The sequence below is a fragment of the Phyllobates terribilis genome, unplaced genomic scaffold (genome assembly GCF_046119375.1).
Source record: "Phyllobates terribilis strain yellow unplaced genomic scaffold, ASM4611937v1 Scaffold_3__8_contigs__length_932513732, whole genome shotgun sequence".
NCBI classification, from domain to species: domain Eukaryota; kingdom Metazoa; phylum Chordata; class Amphibia; order Anura; family Dendrobatidae; genus Phyllobates; species Phyllobates terribilis.
The window spans coordinates 669,535,205-669,560,348 of record NW_027362763.1 but is presented as its reverse complement, the minus strand read 5'-3'; the positions used below and the strand labels follow the sequence as shown (position 1 = coordinate 669,560,348).

The following is a 25,144-nucleotide window of genomic DNA, read 5'->3' as shown; positions in this document are numbered from 1 at the left end:
TCTTCATGCCGTCATCTTTAGAAATCTCATTGGAACAGCACCAAACAAAAGTTCCAGCATCATCACCTTGCCCAATGCAGATTCACGATTCATCACTGAATATGACTTTCATCCAGTCATCTACAGTCCACGATTGCTTTTCCTTAGCCCATTGTAACCTTGTTTTTTCTGTTTAGGTGTTAATGATGGCTTATGTTTAGCTTTTCCGTATGTAAATCCCATTTCCTTTAGGCGGTTTCTTATAGTTCGGTCACAGACATTGACTCCAGTTTCCTCCCATTCGTTCCTCATTTGTTTTGTTGTGCATTTCCTGTTTTGGAGACATATTGTTTTAAGTGTCCGGTCTTGACGCTTTGATGTCTTCCTTTCTCTACCAGTATGTTTGCCTTTAACAACCTTCCCATGTTGTTTGTATTTGGTCCAGATTTTAGACACAGCTGACTGTGAACAACCAACATCTTTTGCAACATTGTGTGAAAATTTACCTTCTTTTAAGAGTTTGATAATCCTCTCCTTTGTTTCAACTGACATCTCTCGTATTGGAGCCATGATTCATGTCAGTCCACTTGGTGCAACAGCTCTCCAAGGTGTGATCACACCTTTTTAGATGCAGACTAACGAGTAGATCTAATTTGATGCAGGTGTTAGTTTTGGAAATGAAAATTTACAGGGTGATTCCATAATTTTTTCCTCAGAATTTAGTGATTCCATAATTTTTTCCCTCTGCTTGGTCTGAAAAAAATTACCCTTACTGAGTACCACATTTTTTATCTTGATTTCTTTTAGTGTTTCTTAAAGCCCTAAAATTGCCATTTGAAATGACTTTAGTTTTGTGCCATGTCTGTGATCTGCTTTTTTTCAACAACATTAAACAACTGAATGAACATCCTCCGAGCCCGGTGATTCCATAATTTTTTGCCAGGGGTTGTAACAATATTTATGGCTTATCACAAGGATGGTGCCCTATAGAGTTAGTAAGATTTCTTTCCTTGTGGCTCCTTATAAGGAACGGTTATGAGGCAGACAATCTTTATTCTTCTATTACAGTAACTGCGTGCAACTGCAACTCATGTGAATCACGATCCTTGATGCACCCTCGGCATGGCCCAACAGTTAAGTTTATTCTTCCATTCACTGGTTTTTGCATGTGGCCACCTCCCTCAAAATGCCTCCCTTCTCCTCCAAAATGGTACTAGTAAAAACTATAGCTAGGCGCAAAAAAAACAAAAAAACACTCTCATACAGCTTCACCAATGGAAAAAATAAAGTCATGGATGTTGGAAAATGCCAATGCAAACCACTCTAACTTTTTTTATTTTTTTACAAAAGTCCAGGATTTTTTTTTAAACCCCTAAAATAATAACAAAAATCCATACATTTTGGTATCACCATAATCATACTCCGTTGACGGATCATTAAACTATAAATTGTCCCACTTAAAAAAAAAAAAACGTCATACGACTATGTCAAAGTTATGGAGGAGGAAAATCCAAAGTGCCAAAAACGAAAATTGTCTGTGTCATTAAGGGGTTCAAGACAAACAATAGCAGAATGCAATATCATACTGCTATTAATGAATACATACGTTGTAATATTACACACATAAAAATGTGTGGTTTTGATCAAAAAGTGTATAAGCCATCCACCAGCGACAAGGTGACCTCAAGGATGGTCTCTAATTGTAGTGACTTACCTCTCATCAATGCCCAAATGGACATCAAGTCTGCTGACATTTGTCGAGAATAGTGTGCGGTTGGCAAGTATTGTGCAATTGTCCTACACCAATAAATTGGACAGATGCACTATACCCGCTTATCGCATAGGACTAACCCTTAAAGGGTGTTGAATATATGGGCTCATCTCCGGTTCTACATCATCTTACCCACGGATTGTATTTTGTTTGTAAGCAACAAGTCCTTTACAACCTCAGTCCTGCTCATGAGCATTCACACGCAATCAAAGCCTCATAATAGTTTGATGCAAGTTCTCTGGAGATTTTGCCCAACTTAGTACGACCCTGACAGGAGTCCTCAGTTGTAGACAGCTGAACATTAAACAGACTTCTTTATAAAATGAAATCTCTGATGCCTAACAAGATCTGATTTTTTGCTAAAGCATTTCCCACATTCTGAACATGAAAATGGCTTCTCCCCAGTGTGAGTTCTTAGATGGTCCTCAAGATTTGATTTTTGATTGAAATCCTTTCCACATTCAAGACATAAAAATGGCTTCTCCCCTGAATGAATTTTCTGATGTTTAACAAGACACAATTTGTCGTTAAAACATCTTCTACATTCTGAACAAGAAAATGGCTTCTCCTCTGCGTGAATACTCTGATGATGAACAAAATCTGAATTCTGGCTAAAACATTTCCCACGTTCTGAGCACGAAAATGGCTTTTCCACCCTGTGAGTTTTTAGATGTGCCACAAGACTTGATTTCCGACTGAAATACCTCCCACATTCAGGACATGAAAATGGCTTCTCCCCTGTGTGAATTCTCTGATGTGATCTAACACTGGATTGCTGGCTAAAACATTTCCCACATTCTGAACATGAAAATGGCTTTTCCCCCCTATGAGTTCTTAGATGATCCTCAAGACATGATTTCCAACTGAAATACTTTCCACATTCAGGACATAAAAACGGCTTCTCCCCTGTGTGAATTCTCTGATGTTTAACAAGACCCGATTTGTTTCTAAAACATTTCCCACATTCAGAACATGGAAACGGCTTCTCCCCCGTGTGAGTTCTTAGATGATCTGTAAGTTTAGCGCTCTTGGTAAAACACTTTCCACATTCAGAACATGAAAATAGTCTCTCTCCCATTTCATTTCTTGGATAATCCACAGGAGTTGGCTTCTTACGAAGCCATGGCCATGGTTTCTCTTCTATGTGAATCACCTGATGTCTAACTAAATTAATTTCCCCCAAAAAGGATTTCCCACACTCTGAACATGAAAATGGTATTTTATCTTTGTCAATTTTCTCAACCACAGAATTATTAGATTCCTTTTTAACATGTTTTCCATGTGCCACTATTTCTCCCTGACTGTCTACACCTCTTTGTTTGCCGAGCAGTGATTGATTAGATGAAGTCTTCTTGTGACCAGCAGTGGACAGATCTATGGTGGGAAGGACTATCAGTACAATAGGAATGAAGGTAATAGCTTGGGTGGTATTGTTATCTTCTACTTCATAATAAGATAATAAAGGCTGATGTCCATTGGAGCCTGTCATGCAATTTTCATCTGGAAAAAAAAACAAAACAAAAAAAAGGTTCATTTTTTTAATTAAATTATTTAGCCGAAGTAAAATGAACCTGCAAAAAATAAGATAGTAGACAATTTCATTAAGTACAGTGAAGGAAGTAAGTATTTGATCCCTTGCTGTTTTTGTAAGTTTGACCACTGACAAAGACATGAACAGTCTATAATTTTAAGGGTCGGTTAATTTTAACATTGAGAGATAGAATATCCAAAAAAATCAAGAAAATCACATTGTATAAATTAGATATTTTTTTGCATTTTGTAGTGAGAAATAAGTATTTGATCCCTCTGGCAAACAACACTTAATACTTGGTGGCAAAACCATTGTTGACAAGCACAGCCGTCAGACGTTGTTTGTAGCTGATGATGAGGGTTGTGCACATGTCAGGAGGAGTTTTGGTCCACTCCTCTTTGCAGATCATCTCTAAATCATTCAGATTTTGAGGCTGTCGCTTGGCAACTCGGAGCTTCAACTCCCTCCATAAGTTTTCTATGGGATTAAGGTCTGGTGACTGGCTAGGCCACCCCATGACCTTACTGTGCTTCTTTTTGAGCCACTCCTTTGTTGCTTTGGCTGTATGTTTTGGGTTACTGTCTTGCGAGAAGACCTAGCCACGACCCATCTTCAATGCTCTTACTGAGGGAAGGAGGTTGTTGGCCAAAATCTTGCGATACATGACCCCATCCATCTTCCCTTCAATATGGTGCAGTCGTCATGTTCCTTTTGCAGAAAAGCACCCCCAAAGTATATTGTTTCCCCCACCATGCTTCACTGTTGGGTCAATGTTCTTAGGGTTCTACTAATCCTTCTTCTTTCTCCAAACACGGCGAGTTGAGTTAATGCCAAAGAGCTCAATTTTTACCTCATCCGACCACAGCTCCTTCTCCCAATAACTCACAGAATCATTCAGGTGTTCATTGGCAAACTTCAGATGGGCCTGCACATGTGCCTTCTTGAGCAGGGGGACCTTGTGGGCACTGCAGGATTTTAAACCTTTAAGGCGTAATGTGTTACCAATGGTTTTCTTGCTGACTGTGATCCCAGCTGTCTTGAGATCATTAGCAAGTTCCCCCCGGTGTAGTTTTAGGCTGATCTCTCACCTTCCTCATGATCAAGGATACCCCACGAGGTGAGATTTTGCATGGTGCCCCAGATCGATGTCGATTGACAGTCATTTTGTATTTCTTCCATTTTCTTACTATTGCACCAACAGTTGTCTCCTTCTCACCCGGCGTCTTACTTATGGTTTTGTAGCCCATTCCAGCTTTGTGCAGGTCTATGATCTGGTCCATGACATCCTTAGAAAGCTCTTTGGTCTTGCCCATGTTGTAGAGGTTAGAGTCTGACTGATTAATTGAGTCTGTGGACAGGAGTCTTTTATACAGGTGACTATGTAAGACAGCTGTCTTTACTGCAGGTAACGAGTTGATTAGGAGCGTCTAACTGGTCTGTAGCAGCCAGAACTCATAATGGTTTGTAGGAGATCAAATACTTATTTCTCACTGCAAAACGCAAATAAATGTATCTAATTTATACAATGTGATTTTCTTGGATATTCTATCTCTAAATGTTAAAATTAACCTACCCTTAAAATTATAGACTGTTCATGTCTTTGTCAGTGGGCAGACTTACAAAAACAGCAAGGGATCAAATACTTATTTCCTTCACTGGATATGACATGTAAATGCATATGCAATATGAAAAGGTATCAGTTTGAAGAGAAACCATAAAAAAGTAGTGTTGACAAACTTTTTGTGTGTTGAGGTAGTGGCCGCTGTTTCTATCTGGACCATATACTGTAATATGTCTGAATGTCACCAGACAATAATTAGAAAAAGCAAACATTCAATTAAAAGCATACAAAAGCAAATGCTGCATAGTAGATTAAAAAAAAGAAGAAAAAGTTGTGGAATCATGGAAATCACAGGGTGGATGGACATGTTATTGATATGTTAAGAAAAAAAAAAGATAAACATTTTCAAAACATGGAATAGAAATACTCACACTTATAGCCTTGGCTTTTATCAATGTGGTTATTTATGGTTGTCTGAGTGATGTTTTGCAGCGTTGAATGCACGTGGGCACAAAAATCATCAAGATTCGCCTCTGGCAGTTCTTTTTGCAATTTCCGACCGATGACATCGCAGATGTGCTTGATGGAAGACAAGGCTGGAGACTCTGCAGGCCATGGTGGCATGTTTAGGCCATGTAGGCTGCTCACAATAGCTCGAGAGACAGGCGGCCTAGAGCTGTGTTGAACAACGGCTCTTGATTTTACAGAGATGTTAGCGTATGTGGAATGAAGACTAGAAGGCTCCGGCTCGTGTACATTACGCCACCCCACACCATAACCCTAGTAAATGCCTAATAAACTCCTGTTCATGGCGTTGCCCATGTGGTCTCAAGACCAATTTCCGGTTATTAATGTGTCCAAGGCAAAAGCGGGACTCATCACTGAAGAGGATAGACCTCTGGTCCAGCCTCTATTGCCATCTTGCTCTGCACCCTGATGGCCTTGGAGAGTGGTGGTGTATAGTTAATGGATGACTTGCAGCTGAACGATGTGCAAATGCCTTCTGATGGTTAGTATAGACACTGTTTGACGCTTTAGGCCATGGTCGGTATTTTTTCTTAGGAGTGGGAGCCAAAACCAGGTGAGGAACAAACAGAGAAAAGGTATAATAGAAACAAGTCACCAATTCTGCATTTATCACCCACTCCTCGTTTTGGCTCCCACTCCTGAGAAAAAATACTGACCGGATACTGATAGTGGGGCTGCGGCCTTAGGCTTAGAATTTTGTGGTCGAATTTCACTTCCAGTACAGAATCAATCAGTAAGCGCCATTCTTCTAACCTCACGATCTGTCCATGTATTAGATCGCCTCTGTGCACTCCTTGCTGTTGTTCCAGTTTATCGTTCTTCTCCCAACAACTGGGAAAATCAACGTTTAACAGTTCTGACATCTCAGCCTACGCACTTAGCCATCGGCTGGAGTGATAAACCAAGGTGTCTCATGTCAAGGACTTAGTCTCCATTTGCAATAACTGTCATGTCAGTGAACAAGAGGCAAAGCGCAATCATCCCACAAGACTTAATCCAATTTTTTGAGGTTTCATGTGGGCAAAAAGCCTGGTTTAAACTTGGATTTTATGCTTTTTTTCTACAAGGCACAGATTGGTTCTAGGTGCTTGAAAGTTTGATCTTTATCAGGTCTTAACGACACCGGCTACTTCCTTGATTTGCCTAAGATCATGGCTCATCCTTCTTGATTTTGCAACTTAAATTTTAGAAGTGCGTCTGTATATTACAAATTCAAGGGTGCCAACAAGTTCAGCCATGACTGTGTGTATATATATATATGTGATGAAAGCCGGCCGGTGGGTGCAGCTCTCTGGCGCCCCCTTACCTCTCCAGGTCAGTCAAGGTACTGCACCTAGAGAAAGTAGTGCCAGGAAGCTGCAACCAGCGCAGGGAACACGGTAGTGTGTTATCCCTTCAACGTCACTAAACCGTAACGTCACTACACAGCACAACTCGCTAGCGCCCTCTTAGCCTCAGGTCAGTCAAGGAACTGCACCTAGGATAAGCGGTCGCCAGGGAGACTGTCCTGTAACCTACTGGGTATCGGGGCCCTCTGTAGTGAGGGCGGTATATATATCTTCCTTGGCCGCGCCAGGAATATATATATCTGAACCTCCGACCGTCACTACCAGCCTTCCCCAATCCCCAGTTGGTATGCTGCCACCAGTCCCTATTTTAGATATACGCCCAGTCCGTGAATGGGCCTATATCGGGTCAGGAACCAACCCTGGGTAGCGTTTTTGGCTTGAGCCGAGCTCACACGGACGTGCGTTCGTTATGCAGAATAAAAGGCAGGCCCACAATTACTTGAGGTAATTGATTATAATAATACACTAGATACACGATATACAACTAAATATACACAGGTATAAGGTCAGGCTAAACTATACAACAATGGAATACAACACACAGAATCACCACAGCATATCAGTTACCGGTTTCTTGATTTTCTTGTGACGCAGGGAGAGGATTCTGCGGTCGCAGGCACGGTTCTTTGTTACAGGCTGAGGCCTACCACCGCATGGTCAAACTGCTCCTCCCCTTGGTGGCCTCAGCTGGTGCTCAGATGTTCAGCACCCCACTCTTGGGTCAAGACTGACTTATCTCTTGTCTGTCCTGCTATCTTACCTGCCCCGTCCCGCCCACTGCTGGTGAGGTCAGCTGGCTCAGTCTCCACCCTCAGGTCTAACTTCGATCAGAAGCCCAAATTCTATGGAACCCAATAACTTCTTCTGGGATGGTCTCATGATACCCCCAGGGGTTCCCATGGATTCGGGCCGCCGTAACCGACCTTTTGATATCAATTATGATACCATACGGTCCTCAGGAATGGCTCCGCGCTATATCTTGGCTTCCAGAGCACGTACAAACGTCTACCGCGGAGGCTTGTGTGCGCAATGGCTCCGGGATGCCGTGATATTTTTTTATTGGCCCATCCCACGCAACATGCGTGTACTATTCATGTTTCTATATCTTATGCCTCCATGCTTGTGACAGACAAAGAAACTAGTCCTATGGGACAAATGGTCAGGTACAGATAGACGAAGCACCCCCCCCTGCTGGCTGTGTTTCCTCTCGAAGTCTTTGAAGCTCCTAGCATTCAAGTGTTAAGTAGGCTTCTTATCTTACAGGAGCCTGGATGGGGGGAAACTATCTAGTTGACGTTTTAACAGAAGGTCCCAAGGGTGGGGGCTGCTGAAGTGTGGCCATCCCTGGATATGATTTATCATTACCAAGATGGCGGCTACAGGTTCATCACACCTCCCCCTATACGAGGGCGCGAGGGGGTAGCACATTCCTGTGTTCCCCCGTGCGTCCTTCTGCACCCTCCCCTTGCCGGGATAACCCGTCAGCGTTACCGTGGTCACGGCCTCTTCTGTGGCGAATGGAGAAGTGGTACTGCTGGAGAGCGAGGCTCCAGCGTAGCAACCTGCCATTCGACCCAGAGACCGTGTGTAACCAGCTGAGGGGGTTGTGGTCCGTCTCCACGGTGAAATGGCTCCCGTACAAGTAGGGCTGCAGACGCTGCAGGGCCCATACAATTGCCAGGCATTCTTTTTCCACCGTGGAGTAAGCCACCTCCCGGGGCAGTAGCTTCCTGCTCAGGTACAAGACAGGATGTTCCTGGCCTGTCGTGTTGACCTGACTTAGCACAGCACCGAGGCCAAAGTCACTGGCGTCGGTCTGTACCACAAACGGCCGGTCGAAGTCGGCAGCTTGCAGTACAGGGGAGCTACTTAGGGCGGCCTTGAGTGCCCCGAAAGCTGTCTCGCAGGCGACTGTCCAGTCGACTGCGACGGGCAGCTTCTTCTTGGTGAGGTCCGTCAGGGGCTTGGCCAGGGTGCTATAGTGTGGGACGAACCTCCTATAGTACCCGGCGGTCCCCAAGAAGGACATCACCTGCTTTTTGGTCCTAGGAGTGGGCCAGGATGCGATGGCATCCACTTTCCCAGGTTCTGGCTTCAGAACCCCCCCGCCTACCCGGTGACCCAGGTAGAGGACCTCACTCATGCCCAGCTGGCACTTTTCCGGCTTGATGGTCAAGCCTGCCCGGTGGATCCGACCGAGCACCTGCCGCAGGTGCTCTAGGTGATCCTCCCAAGTGGGACTGAAGACTGCAATATCGTCCAAGTACGCAGCCGCGTACCCTTCAAGTCCCTCAAGCAGCGTATTGACCATCCGCTGAAAAGTGGCAGGGGCATTCTTCATGCCGAATGGCATCACTGTGGACTCGTACAGTCCAAAAGGGGTGATAAAGGCAGAGCGTTCCCTTGCCGCGGGGGTCAGAGGAATCTGCCAGTACCCCCGGCTCAGATCCATGATGGTCAGGTACTTAGCCCCGGCCATCCGATCGAGCAGGTCATCGATGCGTGGTATGGGGAACGCATCGGTGGCCGTTACAGCGTTGAGCCCCCGGTAGTCCACGCAGAACCGTGTAGTTCGGTCCTTCTTTGGTACGAGGACTACAGGCGAGGCCCACGCGCTGCTGGATGCCTGGATCACCCCCAGCTTCAGCATCTCGTCTATCTCTTGGCGCATGTTTCCCTGCACCTCGAAAGAGACCCGATATGCTGAACGCCGGATCGGCGGGTGATCGCCAGTGTCCACGTCGTGGACAGCCATCTCAGTCCTTCCGGGCAGGCTGCTGAACAGCCCCCGGAAGGGGTGCAGGGTGGTCCCCAGCTGGGACCGTTGGTCCTCCGTGAGCTGGTGGCCAACCCCCACATCCTCGATGGACCCACCCGCCTTGGCTTGGGTGAGCAGATCCAGGAGGGTTTCTACCTCTCCTTCCTCGGGAAGGTTGCACACTGGGTGGGCAGTCGCTTCCCGCTCATGATGAGCCTTCATCATGTTCACGTGGAAGGCCTTCCTCCTTCCACGGGCGTGATCCAGGGTGACCAGATAGGTGACGGCATTGAGTTTCTGGTGCACGAAGTAGGGACCTTCCCAGGCTGCCTGAAGCTTGTTCTGTGGTACGGGGACCAGTACCCACACCTTTTGACCCACCTGGTAGGTCCTCTCACAAGCATTCTGGTCGTACCACCGCTTCTGGTCGGCCTGGGCCTGGGCCATATTGTCCTGCACCAGCTTTGCCAAGGCCATCATCCTGTCCCGGTGGCGCACGACATACTCGATGACCGACACCTCGGGGGTGGCCAAATCCCCTTCCCATGCTTCCTTAACCAGAGCCAGGGGGCCCCGTACCCGTCGCCCGTACAGGAGCTCAAAGGGGGAGAACCCCGTTGAGGCCTGCGGAACCTCCCGGTAAGCAAATAGGAGGTGTGGGAGGTAACGCTCCCAGTCTCTCCCGTGGGAGTCGACCAACATCTTAAGCATCTGCTTTAAGGTGCCATTGAACCGCTCACACAGGCCATTAGTCTGTGGGTGATACGGGCTGGCCACCAGATGTTGCACCTGCATTTGCTTACAGAGGGACTCCATCAGCCGCGACATGAACTGGGTCCCTCGGTCGGTGAGCATTTCTTGGGGGAAACCCACTCTGGAGAAGATCTCCAGTAAGGCGGTAGCCACCTTGTCGGCCCGAATGGACGACAAAGCTACCGCTTCCGGGTACCGGGTGGCATAGTCCACTACCGTGAGTATGAAGCATTTCCCGGAGTGGCTGGGAGTGGACAGAGGTCCAATAAGATCCACAGCGACCCTCGAGAAAGGCTCTTCGATGATTGGCAGAGTTACCAGTGGGGCTTTGGGGCGCGGCCCCGCCTTCCCCACCCTCTGACAGGTGTCACACGAACGGCAGTAGGCACCCACCGCGGCTCCCATCCCAGGCCAGTAGAAATGCTGAGCTATCCTGGCCTTGGTTTTAGCGATCCCTAGGTGTCCGGCCATCGGAATCTCGTGTGCGATCCGCAACAATTCCGCCCTGAACGGATAGGGTACCACTAACTGTCGGTCCCTGGGCCACGCCTCCGGTGAACCCTGCTGGACCGTTACCCGGTACAGCCGTCCCTGGTCCCAGACCACACGCTCGCAGTCTGACTCCATGGGAGGCTGTGCCGCCTGTTCCTTGAGAGCTTTCAGGCTGTCGTCTGCTTCCAACGCAGCCTGAAATTCCTGACTTGATGTGGCCAGAATCGACGAAACTGCCACATCCTCCGTCAGCCCCTCCGGGCATGTCACCTGGCCGCTGTCTGACCCGGCAGACACTTGGTCAGAAGTGGGGAAGCCGTCGGACCTCTGCAAGGCTCCTTGGGCTCCGGCGCTCCCACTCCTGGTGACAGCGGCTATGACCGCTGTGACCGTGGGTAGTGCCTGCTTCCCCTCTGTTTCTGACCAAGCCGCCCGATCAGGCAGGCTTCCTAGGCCTTTGGACATCTCGGATGTGGGGAACTCCTGCCCTGGGGTCTTACCTGGCGGCTCCTCTCTTGGGACACCCCCACCTCCCATGGCCTGTTCCTCCCCCTGCAGTGGGCCTATACTCAGCAGCCTGGATACCCCTGGGAGCCCTACACTGCCGGTAGCTGCCCCCCTCTCCATCCCTGAGCTTCCCTCTACAGAATCCTGCCCGCCCCCTCCCTCACCGGAGGACAAGAGGTCACGGCACGCCGGCTGAGCACCTCTGCGGGCATCCCCACACTCCCCACCTGCTTTCACTAACCCTGTTTGTGTTGTGTCTGTGCAGGTGTTACCCTCAGGTTTCACTCCCTCCTCCTCAGCAGGACACACACTACATACAACATGGTTGGCATTAGCAGCAGACAAATCAATACACTCTTGGGGGGCCGAACTTGGGGGTTCAGAGGGTACATACTGCGATACTAGACGCCCCAAGTCGGTCCCTAACAAAACATTTGCGGGAATATTTGGCGTTACTCCCACCTCCCGCATCCCCCTTCCGGCACCCCAGTCCAAATACACCATGGCAACGGGAAGTGCCGGCTCCACGCCTCCAACCCCGGAGACGGAAAGAGTCTTTCCTGGTACCAAGTCCTGGGGGGACACCACCTCAGGCCGTACCAGTGTTCGTTCAGCGCCCGTGTCCCGCAGTCCCATGACCGCAGAACGGCCTATGGTGACGGGTTGGATGTTGTCCAGGGACCTACCACCACCCCCTCCCACACACAAAACATTGGGCGCTCTCTGGGACTGGGATGGGGTCTTTTGGCGCTGGGGACACTCAGCCCTAAAGTGTCCTGGTTTGTTGCATAGATGACAACGTCTTACGTCTGGTCCTTGCCTGGAGAGGGCAACAGGGGGATACACCCCTTGTGTTCTAGGGGCCGGGGAAACAGGGGCATGACTGGGCTTACCCCCTCTCCAGGTGCTGCTGGCAGACTTCTTCAGCTCAGGCGCCCTGTTATTGGCATACTCGTCTGCCAGGGCGGCTGTAGCAGAAGCCCCTGTTGGTTTTCGGTCACGGAGGAACTGTCGGAGGTCCTCTGGGCAGTTCCACAAGAACTGCTCCGTGACGAACAGTTCCTGGACCTCCTGGCGGGTAGTAAGCGCTAGACCCGAGGTCCAGTGCTCTGCGGCTCTCAACAGCGCCCGCATATGATCGGTCCAGGTGTCCTTGGGGCCACGCAGCAGGCTCCGGAACTTCTGGCGGTACGACTCGGGAGTGAGGTTGTACTGCCGGATCAGGGCCCGCTTGATGCAGTCGTAGTTCTGTACCTCCCCGGCAGGTAAGTCCCCCAAGGCATCCAGGGACTTACCCCTCAAACGGGGGGTCAGGTATCTGGCCCACTGATCCCGGGCCAGATGGTGCTGAAGACAGGTCCGTTCAAATGCCACCAGAAAGGAGTCCAGGTCCCCATCCTTCTCCAGTAGAGGGAAGTCCTCAGCTCGGACTTTGGACGACTTGGTCTCCTGATGGGTTGGTTGCTCTAGCGGAAGCCCCCGCTGGGCCAGGTCCAGTTGGTGCTGGCGCTCCGCAGCTCGCTCTGCACGCTCCGCAGCCTCCCGGCGCTCTGCAGCTTCACGCTCCGCAGCCTCCCGGCGCTCTGCAGCTTCGCGCTCCTCCTCCGCTGCCTTTTCTGATGCTGCCAGGAGGGTTTTGTAGACGGCATCGCCATGAGACTGGAGACTTGCCATAGCCGCTTGTAAAAGGGCTTGTGATCTGGACAGGCTGGGCTGGGTAGGTGGTGGGCAGCCCACTGCGGGACCGTATACTGGGGACTGGCTCCCTGAGGTGCCCGGGCTGGACTCCTCCTCGCCATGAGTAACAATGTCCTCCCCTCCTGCCACACGGACCGTAGCATTAGCCTCCTGCAGGGTCTTGCTCCTGGTGCCGTCTGCCATCTTGGTAACCGACACCGCTGCAACCCTGAGTTTGCACACACCTTGTTATACTTTTAGCCTGACCGTCTAACGTTGGGCTGACCTTAAGACTCCAGCAGTGGAAGTTACCACTGGCAGTCTTTAGTGCCTGGGAGTAGGGGTCCCACAACACTATTATTCTGCAATCCCACCGCTCTGCCACCAATGTTATGAAAGCCGGCCGGTGGGTGCAGCTCTCTGGCGCCCCCTTACCTCTCCAAGTCAGTCAAGGTACTGCACCTAGAGAAAGTAGTGCCAGGAAGCTGCAACCAGCGCAGGGAACACGGTAGTGTGTTATCCCTTCAACGTCACTAAACCGTAACGTCACTACACAGCACAACTCGCTAGCGCCCTCTTAGCCTCAGGTCAGTCAAGGAACTGCACCTAGGATAAGCGGTCGCCAGGGAGACTGTCCTGTAACCTACTGGGTATCGGGGCCCTCTGTAGTGAGGGCGGTATATATATCTTCCTTGGCCGCGCCAGGAATATATATATCTGAACCTCCGACCGTCACTACCAGCCTTCCCCAATCCCCAGTTGGTATGCTGCCACCAGTCCCTATTTTAGATATACGCCCAGTCCGTGAATGGGCCTATATCGGGTCAGGAACCAACCCTGGGTAGCGTTTTTGGCTTGAGCCGAGCTCACACGGACGTGCGTTCGTTATGCAGAATAAAAGGCAGGCCCACAATTACTTGAGGTAATTGATTATAATAATACACTAGATACACGATATACAACTAAATATACACAGGTATAAGGTCAGGCTAAACTATACAACAATGGAATACAACACACAGAATCACCACAGCATATCAGTTACCGGTTTCTTGATTTTCTTGTGACGCAGGGAGAGGATTCTGCGGTCGCAGGCACGGTTCTTTGTTACAGGCTGAGGCCTACCACCGCATGGTCAAACTGCTCCTCCCCTTGGTGGCCTCAGCTGGTGCTCAGATGTTCAGCACCCCACTCTTGGGTCAAGACTGACTTATCTCTTGTCTGTCCTGCTATCTTACCTGCCCCGTCCCGCCCACTGCTGGTGAGGTCAGCTGGCTCAGTCTCCACCCTCAGGTCTAACTTCGATCAGAAGCCCAAATTCTATGGAACCCAATAACTTCTTCTGGGATGGTCTCATGATACCCCCAGGGGTTCCCATGGATTCGGGCCGCCGTAACCGACCTTTTGATATCAATTATGATACCATACGGTCCTCAGGAATGGCTCCGCGCTATATCTTGGCTTCCAGAGCACGTACAAACGTCTACCGCGGAGGCTTGTGTGCGCAATGGCTCCGGGACGCCGTGATATTTTTTTATTGGCCCATCCCACGCAACATGCGTGTACTATTCATGTTTCTATATCTTATGCCTCCATGCTTGTGACAGACAAAGAAACTAGTCCTATGGGACAAATGGTCAGGTACAGATAGACGAAGCACCCCCCCCTGCTGGCTGTGTTTCCTCTCGAAGTCTTTGAAGCTCCTAGCATTCAAGTGTTAAGTAGGCTTCTTATCTTACAGGAGCCTGGATGGGGGGAAACTATCTAGTTGACGTTTTAACAGAAGGTCCCAAGGGTGGGGGCTGCTGAAGTGTGGCCATCCCTGGATATGATTTATCATTACCAAGATGGCGGCTACAGGTTCATCACATATATATATATATATATACACACACACACACACATACACAGTACAGACCAAAAGTTTGGACACATTTTCTCATTTAAAAAATTTTCTGTATTTTCATGACGATGAACATTGTACATTCACACTGAAGGGATCAAAACTATGAATTATCACATGTGGAATTATATACTTAACAAAAAAGTGTGAAACAACTGAAAATATGTCTTATATTCTAGGTTCTTCAAAGTAGCCACCTTTTGCTTTGATGACTGCTTTGCACACTCTTGGCATTCTCATGATGAGCTTCAAGAGGTAGTCACCGGAAATGGTTTTCACTTCACAGGTGTGCCCTGTCAGGTTTAATAAGTGGGATTTCTTGCCTTATAAATGGGGTTGGGACCATCAGTTGTGTTGTGCAGAAGTCTGGTGGATACACAGCTGATAGTCCTACTGAATAGACTGTTAGAATTTGTATTATGGCAAGAAAGAAGCAGCTAAGTAAAGAAAAACGAGTGGCCATCATTACTTCAAGAAATGAAGGTCAGTCAGTGCGAAAAATTGGGAAAACTTTGAAAGTGTCCCCAAGTGCAGTTGCAAAAACCATCAAGCGCTACAAAGAAACTGGCTCACATGAGGACCGCCCCAGGAAAGGAAGACCAAGAGTCACCTCTGCTTCTGAGGATAAGTTTATCCGAGTCACCAGCCTCAGAAATCGCAGGTTAACAGCAGCTCAGATTAGAGACCAGGTCAATGCCACACAGAGTTCTAGCAGCAGACACATCTCTACAACTGTTAAGAGGAGACTTTGTGCAGCAGGCCTTCATGGTAAAATAGCTGCTAGGAAACCACTGCTAAGGACAGGCGACAAGCAGAAGAGACGAGTTTGGGCTAAAGAACACAAGGAATGGACATTAGACCAGTGGAAATCTGTGCTTTGGTCTGATGAGTCCAAATTTGAGATCTTTGGGTCCAACCACCGTGTCTTTGTGCGATGCAGAAAAGGAGAACGGATGGACTCTACATGCCTGGTTCCCACCATGAGGCATGGAGGAGGAGGTGTGATGGTGTGGGGGTGCTTTGCTGGTGACACTGTTGGGGATTTATTCAAAAATTGAAGGCATACTGAACCAGCATGGCTACCACAGCATCTTGCAGCGGCATGCTATTCCATCTGGCTTGCGTTTAGTTGGGCCATCATTTATTTTCCAACAGGACAATGACCCCAAACACACCTCCAGGCTGTGTAAGGGCTATTTGACCAAGAAGGAGAGTGATGGGGGGCTACGTCAGATGACCTGGCCTGCACAGTCACCAGACCTGAACCCAATTGAGATAGTTTGGTGTGAGCTGGACCGCAGAGTGAAGGCAAAAGGGCCAACAAGTGCTAAGCATCTCTGGGAACTCCTTCAAGATTGTTGGAAGACCATTTCCGGTGACTACCTCTTGAAGCTCATCAAGAGAATGCCAAGAGTGTGCAAAGCAGTCATCAAAGCAAAAGGTGGCTACTGTGAAGAACCTAGAATATAAGACATATTTTCAGTTGTTTCACACTTTTTTGTTAAGTATATAATTCCACATGTGATAATTCATAGTTTTGATCCCTTCAGTGTGAATGTACAATGTTCATCGTCATGAAAATACAGAAAAATCTTTAAATGAGAAGGTGTGTCCAAACTTTTGGTCTGTACTGTATATATACAGTACAGACCAAAAGTTTGGACACACCTTCTCATTTAAAGATTTTTCTGTATTTTCATGACTTTGAAAATTGTACATTCACACTGAAGGCATCAAAACTATGAATTAACACATATGGAATTATATACTTATCAAAAAAGTGTGAAACAACTGAAAATATGTCTTATATTCTTGGTTCTTCAAAGTAGCCACCTTTTGCTTTGATGACTGCTTTGCACACTCTTGGCATTATCTTGATGAGCTTCAAGAGGTAGTCACTGGAAATGGTTTTCACTTCACAGGTGTGCCCTGTCAGGTATAATAAGTGGGATTTCTTGCCGTATAAATGGGGTTGGGACCATCAGTTGTGTTGTGCAGAAGTCTGGTGGATACACAGCTGATAGTCCTACTGAATAGACTGCTAGAATTTGTATTATGGCAAGAAAAAAGCAGCTAAGTAAAGGGAAATGAGTGGCCATCATTACTTTAACAAATGAAGGTCAGTCAGTCTGAAAATTTGGGCAAACTTTGAAAGTGTCCCCAAGTGCAGTTGCAAAAACCATCAAGCGCTACAAAGAAACTGGCTCACATGAGGACCGCCCCAGGAAAGGAAGACCAAGAGTCACCTCTGCTTCTGAGGATAAGTTTATCCGAGTCACCTGCCTCAGAAATCACAGGTTAACAGCAGCTCAGATTAGAGACCAGGTCAATGCCACACAGAGTTCTAGCAGCAGACACATCTCTTCAACAACTGTTAAGAGGAGACTTTGTGCAGCAGGCCTTCATGGTAAAATAGCTGCTAGGAAACCACTGCTAAGGACAGGCAACAAGCAGAAGAGACTTGTTTGGGCTAAAGAACACAAGGAATGGACATTAGACCAGTGGAAATCTGTGCTTTGGTCTGATGAGTCCAAATTTGAGATCTTTGGTTCCAACCACCGTGTCTTTGTGCGATGCAGAAAAGGTGAACGGATGGACTCTACATGCCTGGTTCCCACAGAGAAGCATGGAGGAGGAGGTGTGATGGTGTGGGGGTGCTTTGCTGGTGACGCTGTTGGGGATTTATTCAAAATTGAAGGCATACTGAACCAGCATGGCTACCACAGCATCTTGCAGCGGCATGCTATTCCATCCGGTTTGCATTTAGTTGGACCATCATTTATTTTTCAACAGGACAATGACCTCAAACACACCTCCAGGCTGTGTAAGGGCTATTTGACCAAGAAGGAGAGTGATGGGGTGCTACGCCAGAAGACCTGGCCTCCACAGTCACCAGACCTGAACCCTTTTTTGTTAAGTATATAATTCCAAATGTGTTAATTCATAGTTTTGATGCCATCAGTGTGAATGTACAATTTTCATAGTCATGAAAATACAGAAAAATCTTTAAATGAGAAGGTGTGTCCAAACTTTTGGTCTGTACTGTACACACACAGTCATGCAAAAAATGAGTACACCCCACATCACCAGCTACTAAATGTAGTATTCTGTATGACCTCCATGATTTGTAAGGACGGCACCAAGTCTTCTTGGCAGGGAATGAACAAGCTGGCGACATATTACAACATCGATCTTTCTCCATTCTTCAGAACGAGTTCTACAGCCGGGATGCTGGATGGAGAGTGATGACAACTTGTCTCTTCAGATCTCTCCATAGATGTTCGGTTGGGTCAGATCTGGAGACACCTGACCAATGAATCACTGTCGTCCGGTTCTTCTTCAGAAATGCAACAGATGTGTGTTTTGTATCATTGTCATGTTGGAAAAGTGCTCGTCTACCGAGGGGTATGAAGTAATGGCGGCATCTTCTCATTCACTATAGAGCAGCACATCTATGAATTCATGATAACATCAATGACATGTAGCCCCCTGACACCAGAAGCTCATGTGCCCCCACATAAGGACATGGCCACCACCAGGTCCCACTCTAGGCATCATGCGTTTTTCTTTGTACTCCTCACCCTTGTAGCGCCATATAGCGTTGAAGCCATCAGTACCAAAAACCTTTCTCTAGATCTCATCGCTCTGGACTATAGAGTCCGAGTAGTCTTCATATTTTTCATCCTGGACCCTGGTAAATTGTAGGTGGCTTTTTTGTCCATGGGCTTCAGGAAAAGCTTCCTTCGTAGACGTCCCTCATGCTGCCGTTCCTCTGCGGTGTACGCCAGATTGTGTCACAGGAAACATCCCGGTTTGGCTTTCTATTTCTTTAGATAACTGCAGTGATCTTACATGTGGATTTTTTTACTCCCTTCTCATAAAAAGACACTAGTGTTTAGGTGGTAATTTCCGTGGTCGTCTGGACGTCTCTGAAATCCTGCAGGTCCATCTTTGTTATATTTTTGTGTCACTTTTGTTCCAGTATCTGACTTATAAGTAAAGCTTTGCTGATCTTCTTGTAGCCCTCTACTTTCTTGTGTAAAGAAATGATTTTCCTTCTCATGTCTTGTGACATTTCTCTTCCATGTGGTGCCATTGCTGACAGCATAAAATGGGAAGAGGTTTTTCTTTATTAAGTAATACCCTTTTATAGCCACTTGTCTGCATGAATTCGTTAGGAAAATTACTATTTTCAGTATGCAAATAACAAATCTAGTTTGCAATCAATGGACGACATTTGTGAAATCTGTATTTTGTAGTAGCATGTTATCCTATAGAAAGTGATGATTATGAAAAGAAATTAAAGGTTTTCGGACAAATCTGTTGGGGTGTACTCATTTCTGCTGAGTAATGCAGTATAAAATTCACATTTAATCTTCGTATACCGCAGTGCTGAACTCTGATTTGTATATAGCATGGTCATGTCAGCTTGCATCTGTTCACACGTGCTTCATTCTTAGGAGGTGCTGGTCAGTTTCTTTAGTGTTTTTTCCACGTACGCAGTCACAATACTGTGCAGCGTCATCAGATGTACCCTGAACAACACACTATAGTAAATGCAGGCTGGATATTTCATATAATTAAATATGTAAACTGAATTACAATCTAATATATTTGGGCACAAACTGGTAGAAGAAAAGCCCCCATACACAATAGATAACTAAGCAATCGTTTGTCTGACATCTATGTCTCCCGACTCCTCCATACACAGGAATGGTCAATTGAGTGCTCCTGTGTTCTATATGGGAGAGATGCTGGCAGACCCCTCCAAGTCCTCGTCCTCCCGCGAGACTCCTCCAAGTCCTCGTCCTCCCGCGAGACTCCTCCAAGTCCTCGTCCTCCCGCGAGACTCCTCCAAGTCCTCGTCCTCCCGCGAGACTCCTCCAAGTCCTCGTCCTCCCGCGAGACTCCTCCAAGTCCTCGTCCTCCCGCGAGACTCCTCCAAGTCCTCGTCCTCCCGCAAGACTCCTACATGTCCTCCTTTTCCACGTCCTTTCTCCTCCTTCCAGACTACTCATTGTCCTCTCTCATTAGACTCCTCTGCCCTCTGTCAGTCTTCTCTGTGTCCTCCTCCCTTCAGAATCCTCTGTCCTCCACCAGACTCTTCTGTATTCTCATCCCTGAAGACTCCTGTGTCCTTTTGCAGACCCCACTGTGTCCTCCTCCGCCAGACTCCTCTGTCCTCTGCTTCTCACCCAGAGAACAAAAGGATTGGCTATTGGAAACCCATCATCCAGTGGTGGGAGAATGAGTCGGCCCCCAAACATTAGACGGTCGGCTGATCCCTCAGATATTGGTAGGTTTGGATGGCTGTAGTCTTCTGTGTATGGGAGCCATAAGGAAATGTGTAGATAGTTCTGACATCGTTCTCTGATACAAGCCAATGTGTTACAAGCTGCTGTAAATACATTTCTAAACTGCTCCTAACAAACGGTGGCTCAGATGGTTAGATTGCTAATGACCACACACAAGACATTTTTCTGACCTTCCTATCCACCTATTGGAAATAACCGCAGTGTCTGAATACATTGTCTATATGTGATGAGCAGATGATGGGGAATCTAGACGACTCTCAGACCTGTTCTCTCCTCTACAACCCAGGAAGGTCTCCTCTTACCCGGAGATGTGATGGACGGGTGATTCTCCACCATGACGTCCTTGTACAGATCCTTGTGTCCTTCTAGATACTCCCACTCCTCCATGGAGAAATAGACGGTGACGTCCTGACACCTTATAGGAACCTGACACACACAATGACCCGTCATTAGCAGACCCCTCCCCCGGCGTTATTGTACAATGTCCCAGCATTCCCGGCAGCGCTCACCTCTCCGCTCAGCAGCTCAGTGATCCTGGTGGTCAGTTCTAGGATCTTCTGCTCATGTATCAGTGAATGAGGTGGAGGCTCGGTGATGTCACTGGGGGTCCTGCTCCGCCCTCCTGACACACGGGGGGTCACACACTCCCCAGACGACGTCTTCACTACTATGTGATCCTGTGTATGGGGAGACGCCGATCACTACACAGAGGCCGAGAATCCTTCACCTTTCCCGTCATTTCCGGCTTTATTACTAGAGATCAGAGTGATGTGATGTGAAGCTCTCACCTCTCCAGTGATCCAGTAGATTATCTCCAGGGTGAGGTCTAATATCCGAGCCGCCATGTGGTCTCTGTCCTGCTCCATCCTCGGGGGGTCACTGGTGGAAAGGACCATCAGCTAATAAAGGAAAAAAAACAAAAATAGTCCAGTACACAAGGAACATGAGGAATAGGAGATAAATCACATTTGAAAGCAGAGGGGATAGAAAAGATGTGACAAAAAGTAATATAAATCAGCACACACGTTCCCCTACTCACTCCTATTTTCGCTTATCTCTAGTCCCCTAACCTCACCAAGTCCAGTATGTGCATCCACATAGTGAAGCCCATTAGTGTCCCCACACAGTGCGGTATCGCATTCATGGCCCTCACAGTCCTCGTCATACAGTAACATCAACACACACTCTATATACAAATATAATTTAGTTTTTTTTTGTCGTTTTCTGACACCTGGGACTCTTTTAGTTTTCCATCATCAGAACTGTGTAAGGGGTTGTTTTTTTTTGTTTTTTATTGACATATACCTATAATAATAATAAGACATTTTGATAATCTTTTATTGCAGTTTTTGGGATGGGGAGGACGGATGGTTGGGGGGAGATGGCAGCTACAAAAAACACCAATTGTGGTGTTTTGATTTCTTTTTCCGGTTTGGGCGTTTACTGTAGGGATTACATAGATTAACATTTCATAAATTTGGACATTTACAGGCTCAACAATACCAAATATGGTCCTTTTTATTATTTACATTCTATTTACTTTTTATTCACTACGTCAGTCTTTGGCGGCTTCTCCCCAACCCGCTCCCCCATGACAGGTCACTGCCTGTACACACACATAAAGACCTGTCAGTCATGGGGAGTGGGGCGGGGAGAAGCCGCTGGGGACTTGGCTCAGACTACCCATCCTAGTCACATATTGCCGGGGTCATACTTGCTCTGAAAAGCCACCATTAGTGTCTGATTCATGCTGCCCGTGGTTCAGAAGGGCTTCATCTGAATACGGAGAAAAAAATGAAGGCCTTTAGAATGCCTCTGGATGCCATGTCCACCCCAACAGGCTCTAAACTGACTCTGGTCATCTTGAATACCTCTTAAATGCTTGACATCGGCACTTCAGAAGTTAAACTGATTATTTTGATCAGACGGAATAAACATTCAGCTAAATAATTTTACACATCGACAGAAATGTTCCTGTTATTTCTCTGCTTAAAACGATCTCAATCTAACGTGAAGTGGATGCTGATCTCAGCAACGCCAGTTCTAACCTTATTCAGCACAGTCACTGCTTTTACAGTAAAGAAGCCTTTCGTCACAGCTAAAGTTTTAATCTTTTTCTGTCCAATAAAAGAGCACTCTTTTTTTTTCCCCCTTTGTGGGGACCGTACTGTGAAAAGCAGCTTACAATATTTCTTACATTTTATATATTTGTACAATTTTATCACGTCCTCCTTTTAGACCTCTTAGAGATTTCTTCTCACTACTTTTCCTCATATCTCAGATTTTCTAAGCCTCTTATCTATTTGAATATCCTCTTTAGATAGAAAGAGGGCTTAAACTCTACTGGCACCTATTGAATGTAGCAAGACCCTTTAACCAGCTTCGCCGCATGACTTAGGATAAGAAGCCAAACCAGAAACTAAATTTGAAGACATGTTTCGGAGTGTTTACCCCTCCTCTGTGCAAAGCAGGAGGTTTGATTTGGCTGAGTGAAAGAACTCTGACTGGGTGTCTAAGGGGGAACGTTTCTCCACAGAGGAGCATTGCATGGCCTATAAGTCTCCTTATGTCGGCCTGGAAATCTTCCCCCTTAGATTCTCTTTCTACTCAAAACTGATTAAGATTAAAACCCCAATATTGTTTAGGATTGGAGTTTTCAACACCAGAAACATTCGACTTGCACCAAATTTATTAAAAGATGCATTTTGAAAAATCAGAAAAGGAAACACGTACGACAGATAAGAGCAGCCCTGGACTTGTGCTGTTCTCCGTTTTAAATCTGGTGACCACAACCAAATTTCTAGGTTTTGGTGAGAGCAGTGTAAAAAAAAAAAAAAATTGGGGGGACAACTTTTTTCACTATACAATTTGGTGGCAACTGATTACATTCATGTAACTAATTTGTGACCGTATGACTATTGCAATCTACGAAAGTATTCTGCCTTAGAAGCAGCTGATTGGCATTGTGCTGTTATCTGTCATTTACATCTCACTGCAGAACTTTACATTGATCCCATTACATCTCAATCTCCAGACAGCAGGAAGCTTCACACAATCTAATATAAACCCAGAAATCATTTATACTGACCGACAATACCAGGATCTGATGGATCCTCCAGTGCACAGCAAGGCGGCCGGAGGAGGTCAGAGGAAGCCTCATTACATCAATCTACAGAGGATTTACAGAAATCTCATCTCATCTACCTGATGATCCCGGGGGACATTTTCCTCCTTTTCTGGCCGATCCTGGGAATATACAGGACTGGGACATCTCTCCGGGGGATTTCTCGGACTGGATCCATCTATAGGAAATAACCGCAGTGTCTGAATACATTGTCTATATGTGATGAGCAGATGATGGGGAATCTAGACGACTCTCAGACCTGTTCTCTCCTCTACAACCCAGGAAGGTCTCCTCTTACCCGGAGATGTGATGGACGGGTGATTCTCCACCATGACGTCCTTGTACAGATCCTTGTGTCCTTCTAGATACTCCCACTCCTCCATGGAGAAATAGACGGCGACATCCTGACACCTTATAGGAACCTGACACACACAATGACCCGTCATTAGCAGACCCCTCCCTCGGCGTTATTGTATAATGTCCCAGCATTCCCGGCAGCGCTCACCTCTCCGCTCAGCAGCTCAGTGATCCTGGTGGTCAGTTCTAGGATCTTCTGCTCATGTATCAGTGAATGAGGTGGAGGCTCGGTGATGGCACTGGGGGTCCTGCTCCGCCCTCCTGACACACGGGGGGTCACACACTCCCCAGACGACGTCTTCACTACTGTGTGATCCTGTGTATGGGGAGACGCCGATCACTACACAGAGGCCGAGAATCCTTCACCTTTCCCGTCATTTCCGGCTTTATTACTAGAGATCAGAGTGATGTGATGTGAAGCTCTCACCTCTCCAGTGATCCAGTAGATTATCTCCAGGGTGAGGTCTAATATCCGAGCTGCCATGTGGTCTCTGTCCTGCTCCATCCTCGGGGGGTCACTGATGGAAAGGACCATCGTCTATTAAAGGGAAATGTTACCTGTGAGAATCCAGAACATAAGGGCAGAGAAGACAGAAATATATGACGCTGAAGTTGACTCCTTATTTATCAGTTTGCTATATGGAAAGTTTCTTTTTTCTTTTTTACAAGTTTAAAAATAAGAAAAATTATTACAACAACACAACACGATGCAGTGCGGGGCCCAGAGGTGAACAGGCCTCACAACAGCTAGAAAAATATAAGTGGCACAAAAATGGGCACCGAAGGGTTTTATCAAAAGGATATAATGACGTTAGGCCACTGGTCTCACACTGCGGACACGCAGAAATACCCCACATCAAATTCTGTTCACTTCAGCTTCACCCACATTTGATCTGGGCATAAGATCTGGCATCAAAGTCGGCAGACAGCCAGATTCAAATAAGCAACTTGTGTTTTTAAAGGTCTAAGAGACTTTGGGCCCCTGGTCTCACCACCAGCGTGCAGATGATCATCAAATTCATTTCATCGTGGACTGGCCCAAAGGGGTTCTAGGGCATAAAAGGTGTCGCCAAAATGGGGTTAAACAACTTTCATCTCACAAAATTAGTAGCAGGGAGTTTGAAGTCATCAGTCAGAAACCAGGAGAAATATTGCGGCCGCGTGTATACGGAATACAGCGCCTTCGAGAGGTCTACAGCTCTGTGTTTCGGGGTCGCTCTGACGCAGGACTTCCTTGTTTCTGCAGTGTGAGATCAGTGGCTGAAATTTATGTAACGTTCAGTTACTTATTCTCAGCGGTGACGGCGGTCCGTCTGCCCAGTCGTGCCACTTTGGTAGCTGCTTACTCGCGCCTGGGCACCGCACTGTTAAGCTATGATCATTATTGCTCATAATTAAAATTGTAAAAAACAAAAAAGAAAATGGTGGTAGGAGGCTCTGCGGTGCCAGGAGCATCGCCAACAGCTTCAGCAGGACTTTCCTCTATCCAGCAGCCTCTCAGAAGCTCTGGGACCGGTGGGAAGGATGGAAAACCCGACT

The 25,144-nt window shown here is 47.1% G+C and overlaps 1 protein-coding gene across 1 annotated transcript; it reads right to left on the bottom strand.

Annotated features, from left to right (window-relative positions):
- Positions 1-894: 894 nt before the first annotated feature.
- Positions 895-24,140, bottom strand: LOC141258603 (uncharacterized). Its single transcript, XM_073673568.1, has 9 exons — positions 24,033-24,140; positions 23,754-23,921; positions 23,329-23,426; positions 21,996-22,018; positions 21,839-21,900; positions 20,913-21,023; positions 20,634-20,801; positions 20,427-20,550; positions 895-3,250 (listed from the first exon to the last, which is right to left on the bottom strand). Exons 1-9 carry the CDS (start codon positions 24,138-24,140, stop codon positions 2,052-2,054), a joined length of 2,061 nt encoding a protein of 686 aa, XP_073529669.1. The 3' UTR covers positions 895-2,051.
- Between the last annotated feature and the right edge of the window lie 1,004 nt (positions 24,141-25,144).